The sequence below is a fragment of the Euleptes europaea genome, chromosome 7, assembly GCF_029931775.1.
Source record: "Euleptes europaea isolate rEulEur1 chromosome 7, rEulEur1.hap1, whole genome shotgun sequence".
Lineage (NCBI taxonomy): Eukaryota > Metazoa > Chordata > Lepidosauria > Squamata > Sphaerodactylidae > Euleptes > Euleptes europaea.
Window position 1 is genome coordinate 61,071,746 of NC_079318.1, and position 13,909 is coordinate 61,085,654.

General features: G+C 43.8%; 2 protein-coding genes across 4 annotated transcripts in view; one reads left to right on the top strand and one right to left on the bottom strand.

Annotated features, from left to right (window-relative positions):
* The first annotated feature begins 371 nt into the window (after nt 1-371).
* On the top strand, nt 372-4,435 carry MEA1 (male-enhanced antigen 1). Of its 2 annotated transcripts, none has more exons than XM_056853133.1 (4): nt 372-422; nt 3,061-3,336; nt 3,464-3,560; nt 4,258-4,435. In XM_056853133.1, exons 2-4 carry the CDS (start codon nt 3,064-3,066, stop codon nt 4,419-4,421), a joined length of 534 nt encoding a protein of 177 aa, XP_056709111.1. In that variant the 5' UTR covers nt 372-422; nt 3,061-3,063; the 3' UTR covers nt 4,422-4,435. The 2 variants fall into 2 exon arrangements, with proteins under 2 accessions (XP_056709111.1, XP_056709110.1); XM_056853132.1 differs by having other exon boundaries at nt 397-412.
* A 2,383-nt stretch (nt 4,436-6,818) lies between these two features.
* The window catches only part of PPP2R5D (protein phosphatase 2 regulatory subunit B'delta), a 34,780-nt gene continuing 27,689 nt past the window's right edge, over nt 6,819-13,909 (bottom strand). Inside the window, exons 10-14 of one of the 2 annotated variants that reach the window (XM_056852514.1) lie at nt 13,440-13,567; nt 12,693-12,794; nt 11,956-12,028; nt 10,287-10,403; nt 6,819-7,857 (exon numbers count right to left, since the gene is read on the bottom strand). In XM_056852514.1, the coding sequence (XP_056708492.1) occupies nt 7,720-7,857; nt 10,287-10,403; nt 11,956-12,028; nt 12,693-12,794; nt 13,440-13,567 (558 nt within the window). In that variant the 3' untranslated portion in view covers nt 6,819-7,719. The remainder of the gene's footprint in view (nt 7,858-10,286; nt 10,404-11,955; nt 12,029-12,692; nt 12,795-13,439; nt 13,568-13,909) is intronic. The other variant, XM_056852515.1, reaches the window with a different exon arrangement.

The window sequence follows — 13,909 nt, forward strand, 5'->3', positions numbered from 1 at the left end:
CGTGCGTAAATTTGAGTTACTCATTCAGGTTGGTCGTGAGGTCGGAAACAACTTTAGCCTCCTAAACTGGAATAACCAGTGTGTAGTGGTTTGAGTGTCAGAGTAGGACATAACAGATCAAGTTGTTGGGGCGAAATGGGGGTAAGGCGAACTCCGTAAAATGTCCTCAGCGCGTTGGAAAAATCAGCGGGATAAAAATGTGATAGATTGGGGGGGGATGGGTTTACTCATAAGTAAATGTCAGTGAATTAAATGGGATTACGGTCCTAGAGGAGTACATGAAGAAATCATAGAGGAAGGCTGTCGTTGCCATGGTTACAGCTCCTCCCGCCGCGCTTAGTTATGACGACATCCTCAGCAGCCGCATTACGCCTTGTTTCTTCCGGAGATTGAGCTGGAGGGAGAAGAGGGCGTCTGTCTTGGTAAGGGCAGGAAGCGGGTGGGAGTTGTGAGGTTTCCTTTAGGTAGTCTCCTTGCAGGTGGTATATCAAGAGGAAGATTGGATGGTGGAGATGGAGGTTTGTTGTTGCTAAGTATTGTCAGTTATGCGCCTTTTAAAATACGCATAACCGTTTCATGTTGGCCACCTTGTTATAATTTTAACAGCAGGCCTGTAAGGTAATGTATTTTTTGGGTGGGAGGACTAAAGCTGGGAGAACGCGGTTTGCTTGTGATCACCTAATGACTGAAAGGGTGGTGTCCCCCGGCCACATTTCCGACTTTTGTAGTTCGGCCTCTTTTTTACGTTTTTGTTCCACCCCAACCCTACAGTTACGTGTGTTTTTGTTGTGGGCCTTTGTACACCCGTGTATACAACTTGCTACTGTTGATAGGTGCCCTGGGGGTAAGATAAATAAAATGATATCGGTCATGAAGGTAGATGGAAAATACAATCCTGTATATAATATCGTGGTGTGCTTATGTGTGTGCGTGTGTGTGTTAAGTGCCGTCAAGTCGCTTCCGATTCATGGCGACCCTATGAATGAAAGTCTTCCAAAATGTCCTATCTTTGGTGTGCTTATATGCTTTTAGAAAAGGGATTGTGAAGAAGTAATTCTGGTTTTGTGAGAAAGGTGCAAATTTTTGCTTGACAATAGTTCTGTGGTTGCATGTGGAGTGAATGGGAAGTAGATGTTTTTAGAACCTTCCTAGTCATAAATATGTGAGATCAGCTACTATTCTTGGTTCTTTTGGTTCCATTGTCTTTTTTCACAAGCATTGTATAGTGTTATTTTCTAGCAAAAATTTTATTGTTGTGCCAGGGACATTCATTGTGTGGATAGATTGTGTGAAGATATCTGAGTAGGAGTGTGCTGTGTTGCTCCATACAACACTCTACGACCTGCCGTGGGATCGTTTTTGGAGGTCAAGCCATCTCTAAAAGCAATAGGGTACAGCAGGTTTTGGCCCACTCACAACACTGTCCTCAAGTTCTGCTCTTCTGTTTCCATTCCATAGGAGACAGTAACAGCTATTCTCTTGTAGGAGATAAAGGGGTATACTGGGGCACGTTATTGGAGTATATGCTCAACCAGCTCCTGATATCCTACTGTCTGGAACTCCTCATATCCACATACTTGCAAAAACGCACACAAAAACATTGCCCCTTAAAAAACACCAAAAGCTCTTGGAAAGTGCTAACTTAGAACTGATTGTGAAAGTTTTATTGTAATACAGTGGTATCTGACTAGGACTGGGGAACCTATGTTTAAATACCCCGCCCACATACACACATCCATGAAGCTAACAAGGTGACCTTAGATTAGTCATACACTCTCAGCCTATCCTATCTCACTGGGCTGCTGTAAGAATTTTTTATATCCCACCTTTCTGCCCGCACAAGGGCAGAACAAATTTAAATATAATAAAATCACATTTTAAAAGCATTATAACTAAATGGTATTGTGTATACTGTCCTAAGCTCTTTGGAGGAAGGGTGGGACAAAATAGCTCTCTTCAATGAAGCTAACTGGAGGTGTTAGAATGGTTAACTGCTTAAAAGCCTTAGGGAAACATTATCAGATGGCAGGCTTGAGATATTAAAATGGCTTGTTCATTCTTTGTTCCTCCTGACAATTATACTAGGAAAGTTGGTCCTCAGTTGTTCGGCAGACACGTGAATTGCTTATCTTCTGGGGCATGTCTGAGGATGCACTTTTGGTTTGTGTTCATGACCAGGACTACTGGGCTGTACATGAAAAATATGCTATAGAAAATGTTCAATAGTCTCCTGTGGCAATCTGATGTCCACTGGTTCTTGTAGGTTATCCAGGCTGTGTGACCGTGGTCTTGGTATTTTCTTTCCTGATGTTTTGCCAACAGCTGTGGCAGGCATCTTCAGAGGAGTAACACTGAAGGACAGTGTTACTCCTCTGAAGATGCCTGCCACAGCTGCTGGCGAAACGTCAGGAAAGAAAATACCAAGACCACGGTCACACAGCCCGGATAACCTACAAGAACCAATGAACTCTGACCGTGAAAGCCTTAGACTGATGTTCACTGTTTATTTCCCCCTGCAAGCTTCTTTTATAAGCTTGCCTGTCATGAGTGATCTTAGTGAGAATCATCCAAGTAAGCTTCCATGGAACCCAGGATTCCCTGAAGCACTGTTTGAAAATGCTGCCATGTATGATCACAGGACAAGCTACAATGGCATTTATTATGTAGCAAGGCAGCCCAATTAAGTTTGAGGTCATGAACACATGGCCTTATACTGAATCAGACCCTTGGTCCATCAAAGTCAGTATTGTCTTCTCAGACCGGCAGCAGCTCTCCAGGGTCTCAGGTAGAGGTCTTTCACATCACCTACTTGCCTGGTCCCTTTAACAGGAAATGCCGGGGATTGAACCTGGGACCTTCTGCATGCCAAGCAGATGCTCTACCACTGAGCCACAGCCCCTCCCCAAGGTCTTTCTCCTTGAATCTAAGGATTCCTTAGCTTAGTTCTCACCCCTGAGCCTGTTTGGGTTAGGAGATGCCTCTTTCCTTGGACTTGAGTTTCCTGGTGTTTGTTTTGCAAGATGTGGAAATGTAACTCCATCCTTCCCCATCATATCATAGTGCATGGCCTTGGAGCCGGTCATAACACTGAGAATGGGTCCAGAGAGGATCTGTCCAAATGAACATGAAGAGGTGGGGCTACAAGAGACATCTGATGGAACTCCTGATCCTGCTGGGGAATGGAGTAGTGAGGAGCCGGAGGAAGAGGATGAAGAAGGCAGCAGTCATGGCTACTTGTATCAACCATTGAACCAAGATCCAGACCAGGGACAAGCAACAGTTGAAGAAACAGTACCCAACACAGAGCCAGTCCTTGATATCAATGAGCGACTTCAGGTAGTGGTTTTGTTACTTACAGGAACCTACCCTGGGGTTCCTCAACATGGGGATAGGGATAGAACCCATCATGAGCATGTCTTTGTGCTGTATTAAACTTCCAATGGGTTTTGTACACTGGATGTAGGCAATGAGACTGCACCTCCCTGATCCACCTGTGGACAGTGATGAGGAAGAAGGCTCCAAAGCTCAGAGCAGTCCAAGCTCCATCCCTATGGATCCAGGTAACAATCAAGTGAAATGGTTTAATAGTTTCAGTTAACACTAACCTGTGTGGAACAATGCCGGCTTTATAATACAAAACTTCAGTGTGGACACCAAGTACTATATATATTATCCTATTACACCAACTGTTATTCTATGGCACTTATGTCACTCTTCTTATCCTGTACTTCCTCCAAGGAATGTAGTGGTATAGATATAATATATGGGAAAGCTTGCTAAGGTTGAGAGATAAGTGATGTGCCCAAGATAAGTGACCTGAACTCAGGTCGTCTTACCTATATTCGGTTGCTGTCCTCTCCACCCCACTTGCTCATGACATTGTCTTTATTTTCACAAGTCAGTTTGTTCTAACCTTTGGCAGCAGGAATATTTTCAGGCCAGCAACTTGAGCTCAGAAGCCTCTGCTGTGATACCTAGTCTCTACTGTTTCATGCGGGTTAGATGCTGTGGTGATCCGATGTAAAAATTTGTGGGGCAATACCTATCCTGCTTAAGTTTCTTGTACATAGTCCCGTGTGGATGGAGCTATTTCCTAAACATCTTTTCATGGGGAGCTAGCTGCCTTTCATGTCCATGTACTTCGTGAATATTAAACCCTGAAAGGTTATTACCTTGACATGGGGGGCATGCTGCATTCTGGGGGGGTGTTGTTTATTGAAGCAGTATCTCTCATCCATCAGCTCTGTTTGATTCTAGAACATGTGGAGTTGGTGAAACGGACAATGGCTGGAGTCAAGCTTCCCACACTGGGAATACCTGCATGGGCCAATGAGATCTCAGACGATCAATGGCAAGCCATGGTGCAGCGAACACTGCAATCCCGGCAGAGTCCGATCAGTTCTAGGCCAGAATGGAAATGAAGACGCGGAGTCAATAGTAGTATCCCTACCTAGAAGAGAAACTTTTTGCTGAGTATGGAGTGCTGCACTTCAGATCTGTCTTTCTGTGAACCGGTCAGGTAGAAACTTACCTTCCACCAGCATTGAAGCTCTCTTTGCATTGAAAATGTGGCTCTAGTGCATCAGTTGTTTGTAACTTTCAATTGTAACTAGTGGGTGGTGGTGACTGTTGCAGGGGCTTGGGCTATGGGGCTGTTTTCTGACCCTTGAAAAGCAGGCCACTCACATATCCGCCCCTGTGACATGACCCTTCCTCATCTGTTATGCATGGTCTAGCTCTGTTGTCTTTCCCTCCCAACTAGCTTATAGGCTAAACAGCTGAACAGGGGCCATGAGGTGGAGTCCAGGGTGTCATCTTTTCAAGAGATCCGTTTTATTTAGTTCTGTACATACAGGGACATCTGTACAAAATCCAACACTGTCATACTATGTAATACTCTACTGAAAATAAAGTACACCATATGTACATATGAACTGTAAAGCAGCTTAATACTTGTGTCCGGAGAGTGAATGCATCAGTTTTGCTTTTTCTCCTCTTGCGAGGGACTATGTAAGAAGTGAAAGAGGCCGCTCCAACCCAGTCCATGTAAAAAAAATGGAGAAGGGTACAGGTAGAAACTGGGACAAAAAATGCAAGGAAATTAAGTGCAGCTGCATTAAGGTAGCTAGTGACCTAAAGCTGTGTGGTCAAGGTGTTCATTTTGGCTTGAGTTGTTAATTTTCACCCCGTTTCTCACACAGCTTCCCCCACCTGTGAGATACATAGGACACTGGAATGAATTGGCAGCAAACTAAACTTTAATGTTAGGTACCAAACACAACTTTTCCCTGACCCCCAAACAAAGATGACAGAGGGCTATATTTACATCTAAGCCATACAGCACAAGATGCTCAATTGCAGCCCTGCTCCACCAGTGCAAAACTGTAAAAGGCAGAGGAGTGCTATGTTGCATCCATGTGGAAAAGTAAAGGGGAGAAAAGTCCTCCAGTTCTTATTTGCAGAGCCCAGCCTCAGGGAGGGGGGAATGAGTAGATGGGGTTGAATTGTACTTTAGAGTAGAAGAGTTCTAAGTCAGCTCCTTCTTACTACCATCTGAACCACACTCAAAGATTGTAGCCTACGGAGCAGGCTAACCAGGCACATACTGAAACATCAGGCAAAACCTTTCTGTTAAGTGTTTTTTCTTCTTAGCTTTTTTTTTGCCTTAGCTTTCTCTCCCTTTAGCAATAATATTTTTACAGGCATTGCACAAAGGACATTAAGGACTATGATAAGTTGGTAGCCAGATGGTGTTATTAAAGACGGCTATTTGAAAATATTTTGGCAGCAGATAAGCTAGGTAAGACAGTACCAGTTGGCAGCCAAGTCACATGACACAGAATTAGCAGCAACTCTTCTTCCCAAAGTGCAATTTGCAGGTTAAGGAGAGCAACACTGAATTAGCTGCCAGTATGAACAGCTGGTAAATTCCAAATTGTCAGATGTTAACTAATCAGTTTTCTAATGGCTGAAAGGCCACTAAACAGATGGGGGGCAGGCTATGTGTCCAAGGGAATACATATATAAATGGTTCAAGGTACAGAAGAAAGAACGGTTGGGAGTACTGTGGGGACATAAGTAGACAAGGCAGTACACTGTGCAAAGATTAAACAAGAAAACAGGAATTTTACATAGGTTACAGCCTGATCTTAAGTAATTAACTCATCAGTCCCACTGATCTCAGGTGAGACTTGCTTTGAAGCAGAAATGCTAAGGTTCAGAGCCTTGGTCTGAGATACCAGTAGTAATTGGCTGGAAACTAGAATCTGAGGGAAAATCCTGCAGTCAGCATATATGATTTGAGCTGAGGAACGGATTAGCTATAAGGGCCTTTCCTTTTTTAACCTTCCATGATTCTGAAATAGCAGCTTGAGAGCAAGGGTAGAACATGAAGTGAATCCAGCAATTACTATTAGGGCAGCAGTAGCCAAAGGAAAGTGGTCTAGTGCTCTGAATTAGCTCACACCATTAAGAAAAAGTGTCTACTGTGTGTGTGTGTCTCCCCTTCTCACACACTCTTGGGCTTCCAGGCCAGAACCTCTGAAATGAACCTGAGCCCAATAAGGGCAAATGAGGAGGGCTGTTTTCCAATTTGGGAAGTCAATTTTCTTCTCTTGTTCCCCATAGGCAAAATGTTTAAAAGCCATTGTGAAACTGTGCAGCAAGCTTTCTATTATTAGTAAGCATTCATTCAGAGTTCCTCCCAAGTCTAGAAGCCAGAAGTTGACATGGAGGCTGGCACCAGGACAAGACCACTTCAGAGTCACCCTCGTGCCAATTTTAGCCGAGGCAGCTATGAGAACAGTGGAGCTGAAGGACAACCAGACCCTAAGTGAGGCTCCTACACAGCAGCTGCAGTCTAGCTACCAGGCACACAGATCAACTAGTACAGCTAGTCTCTCTCTGAGAAGATGAAAAACTACCACGAAGTCCAAAGCAATGGATTTAGAATTATGTGTAGCTGCCATTGCACCACAAGTTTGGAGGCGGAAGGGAATATGCAAACAGAACAGCGTATGCAATTTTTTGCTTGACTTATTCCATTTGCATTCACAAAAATTTAGGACTTTTCTTACACAGAATGATTACATCCCTGTGGCAGACACAACTAAAAACAAAAAGTCTCCTGCATGACACCGTCACCCTTGCTCACATGGATCAAAACAAGTAGAGTTCTCCAACAGATTAGCCCATTATTGAATTGCGGGGGGGGAGCAACACACTGGTCCCAAATGTAGCCTGGTCCCAAAAGAACAAGCGTGCCTTGATCCTTAGAAAATGGATTGAATTTTATCCACTTAGTCAGTTTCATGTACAATATCTGTTTATGGTTATTTATGAAAAATGGAACATAAACAGGTGCCAGGAAGCTGTAGTGAACAGTTACCGTAGTGTGCGGCTAATAAGTGGCTGAACTCTCTCTGCTTTGGCTTGTGAGGCTGGGAGTCAGAGAGCAGGAAATGGAATGTTCCCTGCAAGGAATGGTACTCTCATGGATTGGCTAGGCTCCCTTCACACGTGCACACAAGAACAGCTTTAAAGAGGATAAAGCAGGAGGAAGTGACAGTGTGGTGGGATATGAGGTACAATGTAAAATCAAATCTAACCTGAAAGAATGAGAATGGAGCGGAGGACAGGCACAGCTCACCATGTTCATTCCCTAGTTATACATTAGAACAAAGTGCATTTCTGTGTACCCTCCAGGGGCTCCCTAGCCCGTCAGAGTGCTTCCTGGCTTGAGGTGAGAAATTCTTCTGCTCTCTTGTGTGCTTCCAGGGCCTTTATGGTGTAGACATCCTGAGGAAGCTCAGATTTCCGACGCAGCAAAACTTTCTCCTTCTTTATGTCCTTCAGCATCTAGACATAAAGCCACAAGAAATGAGAAGACAGGTTCTGCCAACTGCTTTCCACGGTGAAAGTATTAGCCTCCTACTACTCTACACTTCAGCGATTACTGTGGGTCACTGCTGTGTGGGATCTGACCGGGAGGGCAGCTCCAAGTTCTGGGGTCCCCTTGCTTCCACCCACTTGTTCACCCTCTGTGACCAGATCCCTACTCCAGGATGATGATGTAAGATATCTGCTGCAAAGCTTGCCAGCTCTAGAAAATTTTAAAAAGCCCAGTAAAAAAGCTGCCTATCCACACATATACACACACACACTTGACTACAACACAACCTAGACCATGACAATGCCACAATCAGAAAGTGGAAACTAATGAGGTGCATGCAAAGCAAGTAACTCAAGAACAGTGAGCCAAGCCACAGACTACAAGTGAAGTCGAACACGTATGCAACACATTGTAAGAAATCTAGAAAAGATCCCATTTTACACATAGGGGAACATTGGGACTGAAAAGCAAGCAGAAATGCCAGTGAATGAATAGTTGACAAATAAATCTAAGTAGAAGTAGAAATATAACCACCCACTTCGTGTGTGTGTGTGTTTTACTATTAATCCCCTTTTACAGCTCAAGAATACCAAGGTTGAGAAAACAAGCACTCTCTTCCTTCATACAAATACGGTACATGCTAGTCATGATCCCAGGAATGTTTACTTAGAAATAAATCCCATTGGTTTCAACAGGACTTTCTTCCAGTTAAGTATCATTAGGATTGCAGTCTCACGTTTTTTCCCCTAAACTGATGAATTTCTCCCTGTCCACAATACGGGAAAGGAAGCCCTGTACTAATCAAAGCCTGCTTTATGTTCAACTTTACTGTGATCCCTTCCAGTTGCTTGCTTTCCACCCTCCAATTGATCCCTGCCTTTCTACTTCCTTCAATCACTATAGAACTGGATTGATAGGCATACTGAATTGTCACTGAAGAGGTTTTGGGAGAAGCCTACTAGGAAGGGATTTCATAAATTTTACCCAAGTGCATCAACTTTTTTTGGGGGGGATAACTTCCAAGGGTGAAAGGGGTGCTGCACAAGGCATTGGCTAGGAGAGGCAGGTGCAGCTAAGTGAGGTCGCTCCTGAGACCACGGAAGTGGCACTCCCTGTGCTCAGAACAAATAGGGCCAGGTGGGATGGGATGGGGGGAGGCGCTAGTCCTGGGTTTGGGCCAGACGAAAAGAGAAGGCAATCAGTAATGAGCCACTTGGCAGTACGTGCCCCCCAGAACATGCCCACTCTTGCTGATTACCAGCACCCATCTTGAATTTAACTACAGCTGACAGAGGAGGAGGCCAAAGCTCAGATGGGGACACATGCTTTGCATACAGAAGTTGCTCAGCTCATCCCTGGTATCTCCAGTTAAAACATTCTTGGGTTGCAGGGATGGGAAAGACCCAGGCCTGAGAGCTGGGGAGGAAGCACTGCCACTCAGAGCTGATGGTACTGGGCTAGGTAGGCAAACAGTCGGCATCTTCTGTTGCTCTGGTCGCAGGCCGTGCCCATAATATAAACATAATCTGCACAGGTGGCACTGGCCTGCGTGGGCCAAGTTGTGCCACTTTGGGGACAAATATTCCTGCTTGGGACCATCGCAGCCATGGGCGTTATATGCATTTTAAAATTTATTTTAATGTTTTGACTGTTTTCTGCCTTGGGGACCCTGAACTGGGTGGAAAGGCAGCCTAAAAATGTTTAATACATAAAATAGGTTGACTGAGCTTCTTAATTCTTTTTCGCTTCTTGCCTCCCCACCCACCACCATCCCACCCACTGATGTCCATTCACACAAAAGGTAGACCAGTACCAAGTTAAGTTTCTTTTCCACTGTGCTTTTTGTTTTGTTTTGTGCAACCTGTATTTCACAGATTTATCAGAGATTTAAACGTGTATCAATAGGGCATTTTATAATGGTAGAAAACAAGTAAAACCCTCACTAAATGGATCTGGCGGGGGGAGAATCTAAATTTCTCTGGACAGCTTTTTATTGTCTCCGGTTCACTGCTGATATACTCAGGGATGGCTAAAAATTCAGCAGTGGTTACACAAGTACATTGTCAGATACAATGATGATCTGTGAACCATCACTATGCATGACTGATCTGCAATAACTTGACAGTGACCAATCCTTCCAATGGAAGTCCTCAACTTGGGGGCCACACGTTCCTTTCTACCATAACAGGCCCATGGAGAGCCAGGCTCTATGTCTTTTACTGCCCTTTCTCACAGAGAAAGGTAAAAGTCAGTAACTGTGTAGGCCGCCTGCAGGGACACACCATGAGGTCTGCATCCGTGAAGAGCTTGCTTGCTCACTTGATCAGGAGGAATGCTAGTTGGCTAACAAGAACCAAAGCTCCTGGATCTATTTGGGGATATATAGATGAGTCACCTGCACAGCCTCTGTCTCCATCGTTTTCTTCAGCAGCTGTATGTCCTCTGCAGTGGGGGTCTCCGTCTCCATGCAATAAACAGGAGGCAAAGGTGGGGGTGCGCAATACATGGGATACTGCAGGAACACGGCACACAGAAAAATGGGAATGCAAGCTCAGCAACTCAAGTACTGAAAACACCAAATGTTTAAACACACACATATAGATAGGTCTCAAGATAAATTTGATACAACATTGACATTCCTCCTTGCAACTAAAGGTTTCTCTCTATGAAATGGCTCAAGTGTATCTGGGAAATGGAACAGGCTGAACCTTCCTGTGCTGTTAGAGCCACAACTGATCCTAAAAGGGAAACAACGAAGGCCTCTCCCCCTCAACCTCTGTCACTTAATATATCACCCATTATCTTACGATAAAGGGACTGATTGTTCTGATGCTTTGTGTGTGTTGTTTCATTTAAATGAAAGAGAAGCATGCCCAAGGTACTAGGAGATGATGGCATTTCAACAACCCCAACATGTTGAAGACTCTAATAACACAACATATACTTTATGCTGAGAAGGACTTGTTAGCCATTCAGAGGGCACTATTCTAGCACTTCAGAAGGTATACTTTCCCTGTATTCTTCTCCATTGCTGTGGTCCTGGAGGAATCAATCCAAGGGTTGCAACTTGTGAGACCCATGTGGAGGAATGACTGCTCATGTTGGGGTGGGGCCCGGAGTGAGGAGGAACAAGGAGTTAAAATTGCTCCTCCTTGCTGTTCCGTTTGTACAGCTCTGCTGAAAGAAAGGGGCAATTTCATCCCCTTGGTCCTTCCTTGCTTTAGATTGCCCACCCTTGTGGCTGTTCATTTGTGCGGATCCTGCAACCCCAGGAGTGAGCTTTCTGGGGATCGGAGGAATGTCAAGCTTAAAAACAAAACAAAAACAAAGAATGACTGAGTGGGGGTCTGATTACCAAAGTGGTTTTTACAAGCATAAGAGGGTTAAAATTAAGCAGCACATAGGTGCGCATTTAGTGTTTCACGTACTGCCTAAAACATGTAACAAGGATTACTTTTCCTGGTCTCCCTGCTAGCAGACAGGGAAAACTGCCCTTTTCATGTTACCCTAGCAGTGTGGGCGTTGCTTATAAATAAGTCCTTACTCAGAAGCTGAGAAATTTCTCATACATGCAGTTCTGAGTACCAACCAGTTCTACTTTTTCAGGGGCTTAGAACCTCAATGAAAGCAATTTACCAAGCTACGAAGCAGGTATCTAGCAATTATATTACAAGTCAGCAATCACAAATATGAACAGTATTTAGTATTTGGATTATACTTTGCTGAGAAGGGCAGAATCAAAAAAGTTCTGCTTGTGTTTTAGCAAATACCATTAAGAGACACATTTGCTAGGCCAACTTGCACTTGATAATCTCCATTTTGCTCATCTGATGATTATTCCCATTTTAAAGAAGGGGAAACTTGAAGCTGATAGCAATTCATCCAGGGCCATATACTGAAGCCATGGTTGAGCAGCAATTTAAACAAAGGCTAATCTGAGTTCAATACTACCCACCAGACCCTAAACAATTTCCATGGTACCTGTTTCTGGGCTTGTAACTTAAGGAAGTAGAAGTGAAATAGTGCTCGAAAACAATCTTCCATCTGTTCAAAATAATCATTACCTGTGGATTTTGGCGGGCTAGTTCTTCAATCTTGTGCCACATTTCTTCTCGCTCCTTCAATCTGAATCGCCCTCTGAAGAGAGAAAGGAATTTTTTAAGTCTTCTAACCCATCCTATCTCTAGGTATCAGGCCATTTTAATTTGTTATTGACATATTTATACCTTGCCTTTCCCATGGCTCAAGGTGGCATGAACTCCAAATTAAAAAAACATACAAAGTACAATAAAACCCCACATAACTCCCTTTTTAAAAAAGCCTGCAGCCTATAAACTACAGGTCAAGTCTCCCTGTGTATAAAATACAGAACTTCCAAGAACTGGCCATGCCAGGCACAGTTAAGCTCTCAAATCCCAGTGTGCTTCTAAACAGGGACTAAAGCTTTGTGTGTGCTGGCTTGGCTTTCAGGAAAGCTCAGACGTTGGCCCAGCCACAATTTCTTTAATGGCTTCTTTTATATCCTAGTGATCTAGCATTCTCACAGGTGGTAACCCAAACTATTTAACCACTGGTACCCTGTTCAAATTTCTCAGTTGCTTAGGTTTTTAAAGCTCTTTCCTTCTCACTTTGTTTCAGTTCTAATTTCCTCCTCTGTGTCAATAACTTGTTTCTGGAGGGCTTTAGTTTGACAGGCACAGCCTCCTCATCCTTGTTGTTTACCATCACCAAGAGAGAGGACCATGACATGCCAAGAAATAGCTGATGTGTTGGCAGAGACACCCCCAGCTGGAATACTCACTTCTGCTTCTCTGCCTTATATTGCTGTGTGCAGTCATCAAACAGCTTTTGGTTCATCTCCATGAACAGCTTCAGTGCATTGTAAATTAACCCATGGATTGTCCTGCAAAAAGGGAAAAGTAGAAGATAACGAATTCAAGCGATTCCACAAGCACTATGCTATCAGGGAGAGGAGAAAAGGGAACAGATTAAAATGGTCAACACCATGGTACCATGACCCAATATGAAGGGAAGCAAGATTTAAGAATGTGCCAGGAAACACATAGCTGTGTAAATCTCTGATTGAGGCCTATCTAGTACCTATTATTCTACCTTTCCTCCAGGAAGGTCAAAGTGGTGCACATGCCCCCCCCCCAACCCACTCACATTTTATCCTCACAACAATCTTGTAATTTAATTTATGGCATGTTGCAAAATTGTGACTGGCCCAAGATCACCCAAGTTTCATGGCTGAGCGGGAATTTGAACCCAGGTTTCCCAGGCCTAGCCCAACACTCTAACCACTACCCCACATGAGCTTTGTAGCTCAGTTTTCCTGTATGAACTTCCATACTTCTAGTTCTCACTGCACTTCATTATCCAAGCTGTTCTTTTTCTCACCATCGTGAAGGAGTATTAGTAACAGCTGAATACGGCACTTCTTCTGCATGGCATATTCTGTACCCAACAGTGGAACAGCACATCTCAGCTTTCTCTTTGTACATTTCTTAATGTTTAAAGACAATAATGTTTAAAGAAGTGACCTTACTTGTTCCAATGACTCTTGGAATTCTTGTAGAGTGCTGGGAACATGATGGGGAGAATTTTGGCCGCATTGTCACTGATCAAACTCATGATGTATTCGTTGTTCCAATAATACAGCGCCCTCTCTGCCACCTGCATCAATAAAAAGAAACAGACTTAAAATCTTCCTCCCGCTGCAGTCTGAAATGCCCCCTGAAATGCAGCTACACTGTGGGGCAGGGGACCCTAGGAACAGAATGAGAGGAAAGACAGTGGTCTGCTGTATTAGGATAAAATCCAAGCCATAGACTTCAAAAGAACAATAAAAAACTGCTGGACTTCAATTTGTTTCTTCCTAGAGTGAAATTTAAGGGTAGTTTCAAAATCCCTGTGAGACATTCAAAGGCACTTCAAGATGGCATACTGGAGAAATTCAACCTCGTAAGTTGTTCTCGAGTGGGGAATGGAGAGTCTAAGAGGACTCTGCTTTCAAAA

What these genes read in the sequence shown, in the direction of transcription:
- MEA1 (XM_056853133.1), top strand. Translation starts at nt 3,064, where the DNA reads ATGGCCTTGGAGCCGGTCATAACACTGAGAATGGGTCCAGAGAGGATC. An exon ending in ATATCAATGAGCGACTTCAG is followed by an intron (nt 3,337 to 3,463) that starts GTAGTGGTTTTG and finishes CACTGGATGTAG; the next exon opens with GCAATGAGACTGCACCTCCC. An exon ending in CTCCATCCCTATGGATCCAG is followed by an intron (nt 3,561 to 4,257) that starts GTAACAATCAAG and finishes GTTTGATTCTAG; the next exon opens with AACATGTGGAGTTGGTGAAA.